General features: G+C 42.3%; 1 protein-coding gene across 2 annotated transcripts in view; it reads right to left on the reverse strand.

Moving 5' to 3' along the window:
* The window catches only part of FRMD6 (FERM domain containing 6), an 82770-nt gene that overhangs the window by 39279 nt on the left and 37473 nt on the right, over positions 1–6018 (reverse strand). For both annotated transcript variants that reach the window (XM_003792146.3, XM_023514506.1), the window contains exon 2: positions 5272–5514. In XM_003792146.3, coding sequence (XP_003792194.1) covers positions 5272–5370 — 99 coding nt within the window. In that variant the 5' untranslated portion in view covers positions 5371–5514. The remainder of the gene's footprint in view (positions 1–5271; positions 5515–6018) is intronic.

A 6018-nucleotide genomic window follows, 5' to 3' on the forward strand; every position in this document is an offset into this window, starting at 1 on the left:
TGAGACAGAGCCTCAAGCTATGCCCCTGGGTAGAGTGCTGTGGCATCATAGCTCACAGCAACCTCCAACTCCTGGGCTCAAACGAGATTCCTACCTCTGCCTCCCAAGTAGCTGGGACTATAGGTGCCCACCACAACACCCGGCTATTTTTTAGTTGCAGCTGTCATTGTTGTTTGGTGGACTGGATTTGAACCTGCCACCTTAGGTGTATGTTGCTGGCGCCAAGCCTCAAAGGAAATTTTCTTCTTGATGGTCTCCGCAAAATACAGATATACCATACAAGTGTTTTGTATATTAAAGTAAGTATTTATTTTAATCTATTACTATTATTGTCTAAATCTTCTTAGTACCCAAATCAGATTCCTTTTCTGAATCCTAGTATAATTCAATCATGAAACTATTAATTAAAAACTGTGGGGTTAAGTTATTCAGACAAATCACAAGTTGAGTTATGAGAGTCTCTAAAAGATACAATTTCAATGCTTTCTCAAATATGTAATGAAGTAAGTCAGCTGAGCCCATCCCGTTGACTTCAGAGTCACCAAGTTATTAGAGTTGGCCTCGACTGTAAGAAACTATCCAAGCCAAATTCTTCATTTACAGAAAGAGAAAACAAAACTCGGAAAGCTTATAGTTACGTAGCTAGTAAGAGCAAAGGCAGCAACTCGCAGCTCGTTTGTACATGAAGATTTTTTACATGTGTATGTAAGACATGTGCAGCATGACAGCTGTCACTTTAGTTACGTGACATGTGCAGCATGACAGCTGTCACTTTAGTTACATCCGCCACAGATGCCATTTCCCCTCCCAGTGACATGACCGTTGTCACTTTAGTTATATCCGCCACAGGTGCCATTTCCCCTCAATGAACTTCAGCTTCAAAATCCTTTCTTAATGATAATGTTCTTAAAGTTGACATGATTTATAAAGTTCCAAATTAGTCAACTCTGAATCAATGATTTTTTAAGCATATGTTAACATGGAACTCAGATTATTAAAATTAACACACGCCGAGATCCCTGGAAAGCTGGGAGTCAAACAAGCCAGAACTGGTGACGATTCCAACTACAGAGAACAGGGCGGGTTTGCTGCTTCCCACCTCAAGGTTAAACTGCAGCCAACCCGAGCACCTTAACCACCTGGAAGAGTGAAAGATGTTTCGGGCCAGAGCAGGACCAGGGACTCACGCTGGAACAGCCACCGTCTCATTTTTAGGACAAACAGCAGCCGCTTCGGAATCTATTTTCCTGCAGGTTCCTCCTCACCTTCTTCTGTTCCAGGACTACAGATTACTCCCCTACTTGCTGACTGAATCAGCAATTCAGGAAAAATGTATCAATGCTAACCCACCAACACACGGAGAGAACACATCTGCCAAGGAGGAATCACTACCGGCCTCTTCATTCAGCCCGAGATCCTTGATTTCTGCCTTAGAAGTCCTATGTTATTTCCAACATTCAGTCAAAGGAGTCTGGATTTTGAGTTCCATCCAGAACATAATTCTACTTTACAGATAAGCTTCTTCAACAATGGTAAACAAGAGGAGGCAGGGCACAGTGACTTATGCCTGTAATCCCAGCACTTGGGGAGGCTGAGGTGGAGGATCTTCTGAGGCCAGGAGTTCAAGATCAGCCTGGACAATATACCCTGTTTCTAATTAAAAAAACTAGCTAGGCCTGGTGCCACACACCTGTAGCACCTGCTACACAGGAGGCTGAAACAGGAGGATAGCTTAAGTCTAGGCGAGCTTACAAGGGCACCACTGCATTCCAGCCTGGGTGGCAAAGCAAGAATTTATTTCTAAAATGAAAAGAAAAATTTAAAAATAAAATAAAAAGAGGACAAAGTATCAAATGTCATATAAAATCCTTAAGTTGAATTATTATACTATGATACAAATTTGGAACTTAAAATGCCCTTTTGTTCAGGGCACCTTTAATGCTTAGTCTAACTGTATTTAAAAATGTGAGACACAAAGCAGCCAGGATAAAATGCAATAAAAAGTTAAAATTCCAAACTACAAATACATAGAAAATAGACAATGCTGTAATTTTGTGTGACTGCAGTCCAGATAATACCCACATTTGTCCCACGTAATCATTATTGTCCTGCTGCTGAAACCAAGCATTTGGAGCTCACTGATAAAGCTCTTTAACGACTGTCAAGTAAGTGCAGTGTACTTGTTTAAAAACTATAATTAAATGAGGCTGTGGCTCTGAAGTCTTACCTGCTGTGAACAGAAGCTTGAGTTTTCTATATTTGCATACTATGAGTCTTTAAAGCTACATTTTAGCTGATTGCGAAATTTCTCAAGTTCTTTAATCTCCAGGAGCAATGGGAAACTTAAAAAGTACTATACAGTATGAGGTGTTAAGAGTCAGAGTTAAAGCATTATCTAAAAATATACTCTATGTGGAACTTTTAAATTAAAACAGCATTTGCTCCTGCATGTTCATGATTTGTTATTGTGCAAAAATGTTCAAAATATACTCTGGGGAAAAAAAAATTGTTCACTCTAGTTGCAGTAAAGATGTGGAAGGTCTTGGCCCCCATTTCTATCACTCAGAAACTTTACAGCATGACTTTATATTTAGCATGACTTCCAAAATTTTCTAAGTTTCCATATTTAAAATCATTTAAAATAGTGCCTATTAGAACAATTCATGGGGCATTCAAGATGACCAAAACATTAAATTTACTCTATGTGCACAAAGATAGCATTCTATCAACTATACTTATAAATGACGTAAATAATGACGGTGATGATTCCTAACAACAAGCAACCTTTACTTCACGTTTGCTGTGTATCACGGACCACCTGACAGGGCCAGGCCACTGACACTATGCCAGAGAGACCACCCAGTAAACAGGTGTCCGCGGAGTGAGGGAAATGAAGCGTGCTGGCCCGCTGATCTCTGCTTGTCTAGCTCAAGATTTGAGCACATTTAGAGGGTCCCGGTTAAATGCAGACATCTGTCCTACCTTAGACTTCCTATGTCAGCATTTTTAAGGAGTGAAGCCCAACAATCTGAATAGTTAGTGAGCTTCCCCAAATAATCACCAGGGTCATTCAAGTTTCAGACCCACCAATCTATAGGAACAAATGAGCTAGTTCTCTTCCAGTCTGTTCTCCATAATTACCTTCCTCTGCTGAATCTCCAGTCCAAATTAATTTATCTGAAAACTATAGTCAGGTTTTAGTATTTTTCACTACGTTAGATTAGTCTTCCCTTCACGTACCTGCAGCTAGTGAGGTTTGATTCCATATCCTTTATGTGTGTACACACATGTGCACACATACACATGCTCACACACACACGTGCACACATACCACATGTATACACACTCACGCACACATGCTCTCACACATGCTCACACGCTCACGCACACATGCTCTCACACACATGCCCACACACATGCTCACACACGCTCACATGCTCTCACACACAGGCTCACACACATCCTCACGCACACATGCTTACACACACATGCTCACATGCACACACACACGCTCACGCACACATGCTCACACATACACACACGGACACCTACTCCACAGGGTGGAAAGACAGAAATGGAGGTGAGAGAAGTTTCTTATGTCTTGGATTATATTAATATAAAGTTTTTTAAAAAATCCGTGGATATCTTCTATCAGTATAAAAGAACTAAAAACAGCATATTCACATCTGTAAATAGAATTACATTTTAATTTACTTTGCCAGTGCCCACACTAAAAAAAAAAAAGATATGTGGCCAGTTTTTATTTGGTTTTAAAAATAAAATGCTGCCAAAATAATAGAATACCACTTCATAGATCTAAAAATAACTTCAGCTACTCTGAGCAGGAATGCAGCTAACCACTGGAAATCTTCACAGATGAAAAAGCTCATCCAGGAGGCAGGTCTGAGGCTCAGACAAACCCTATGAGCAAAAATAAGGATCCCTCAGAAATCCAAGAAACTGATTGTTAGAATTAGGCCAAAATGATTGTGGTACTAAGAAGAACCTTTTTCTTATCTTTAAAAATTTTTAATGAAGGCATATGAATGTTATCTATGTTTCAGTATAGTATGTAGAAATACTCTTATACGGTAGCTGGATTAAACATACAGTAGCATATGGGAAAGAAAATTAGTTCCAGGCATACGTTAAGCAATTTTTCCCTAATTCCACCAGAATACAATCTGTGAAAGAAAGAATATGAAAATTAATAATGTAGAGAATACATACAACCTAAGAGTCACAAATCCACTCTTGGGTATAAACCCAGAAATGCATGTTCATGTACACACATGTAAAATGTTTACGACCGTTTTATTCAAATAGCTCCAAAACTAAAACAACTCAATAGCCATCAACAGTAGATGGATAAATGAATTAGGCAAATACATATGTGTACAACGAAATATCACAGCATGGAAAAGAAAGAATTACTGTCACAGGAAATAGCATAAGCTAGTATCACAGGCCACAGGTTGAGTGAAAGCAGCCAGACTCAAAGAGAGAACAGACCTGATAACCTGAGCGCATGCAGTTCAGGAACAAGTGGAACTACTCAGGTGACAGCCTTGCTGCCTGTGTGGAGGTCAGTGAGGGGAGGAGACACCCAGGACCTCTCTGGGGTGCTGGAAACGTCATTCATCTCAGACTGGCAATGGTTATACAGATGCACACACTTGGAAACATTCACTGAGCTGCACACTTAAGATTTCTATACTTCAATAAATACGTTTCAATAAAAAGTTTAAAAATCACAAGCATCCGTTTTTCAATATAGTTAACCAAAGTTGTCTAATTTTGCCCCAGGCAAGAGGATGCTGGTGGCAGCTGCACTTACTCCTGCCACCTTATTAGAGGTCCCACTCCACGTGGCCTTCACCCTCACCTAAGCCATCACTTGCATGTGCTCATCGGCAGGAACACAACATTTAAAAACTTCCCCCAGCTTGGCGCCTGTGCTCAGCGGCTAGGGCGCCAGCCACATACACCAGAGCTGGCAGGGTAGAATCCAACCCAGGCCTGCCAAACAACAATGATACTACAATCAAAAAATAGCCGGGTGTTACGTTGGGCGCCTGTGGTCCCAGCTACTTGGGAGACCGAGGAAAGAGAGAGAATCACATAAGCCCAAGAGTTTGAGGTTGCCATGAGCTGTGACAGCACTGCTCTCTATCGAGGGCAACAAAGTGAAACTGTGTGTCTCAAAAAAAAAAAATAAATAAATAAAAATAAACAAACAAATACAAACAGTCCCCAGACGGGATCACTCACGTTGATGATGATGTTCAGAGACTTGTCGTCGGGGAGGAAGATGCACACACTGCGGCGGTCCTGCATGACTCTGTTGTTATGGAAGCTCAGTCTGTTCATCGTGCGCTGGGCTCTCTGCAGTCAGGGCTGGGCTCCGAGTTCTCGGCGAGTCCTCAGGTTGCCGGCACTCCAGAGCCAAACCTCCCGCTCACCACACGCCCTGCAGGGGAAGCATCCTGGTGTTCCACCACGCAGGTTTCATAGCTGCAAAGAAAAGCCCAAAGAGGCTGCTGAATAAAGGCAGTGAGCACGGCGAGGGGAGGAGGACACAGCTGCTCCTGGGAGCACAAGGACGGCACAGCTCAGGCCAGGGCTGCCTGGCGTAATACCCGAGACTCACTGAAATGGACTCTGCATCTTGACCACTAACACTGTTTTAAAACATTCATCCACAGTCAGGACGTCAACTCAAAGCCAATGAGAGCTCCATGTTCAAGGCAGCACCACGCACTGCAGGGCTCCCAGAACCAAAAGCCCTACCTTTGAGAAGTTTCCAGTCTTACCAGGGAGAAACCAAAGGGTTCTGAAAACAAATGACAAGGACAGCAGCAACGACAACATACTCTCTCCTTTCTCTTCCATCACTATCAGCTCTTATACTATTTATCTTGCACTGTGGTCTCCTGCCACGGCCTCCTCCTCTCACCAACACTGGGTCTCCTGCCACGGCCCCCTCCTCTCACCAACACTGGGTCTCCTGCCACGGCC

This window comes from Otolemur garnettii, unplaced genomic scaffold (genome assembly GCF_000181295.1).
Source record: "Otolemur garnettii isolate 467f Iridium unplaced genomic scaffold, OtoGar3 scaffold00054, whole genome shotgun sequence".
In the NCBI taxonomy this organism is placed as follows: domain Eukaryota; kingdom Metazoa; phylum Chordata; class Mammalia; order Primates; family Galagidae; genus Otolemur; species Otolemur garnettii.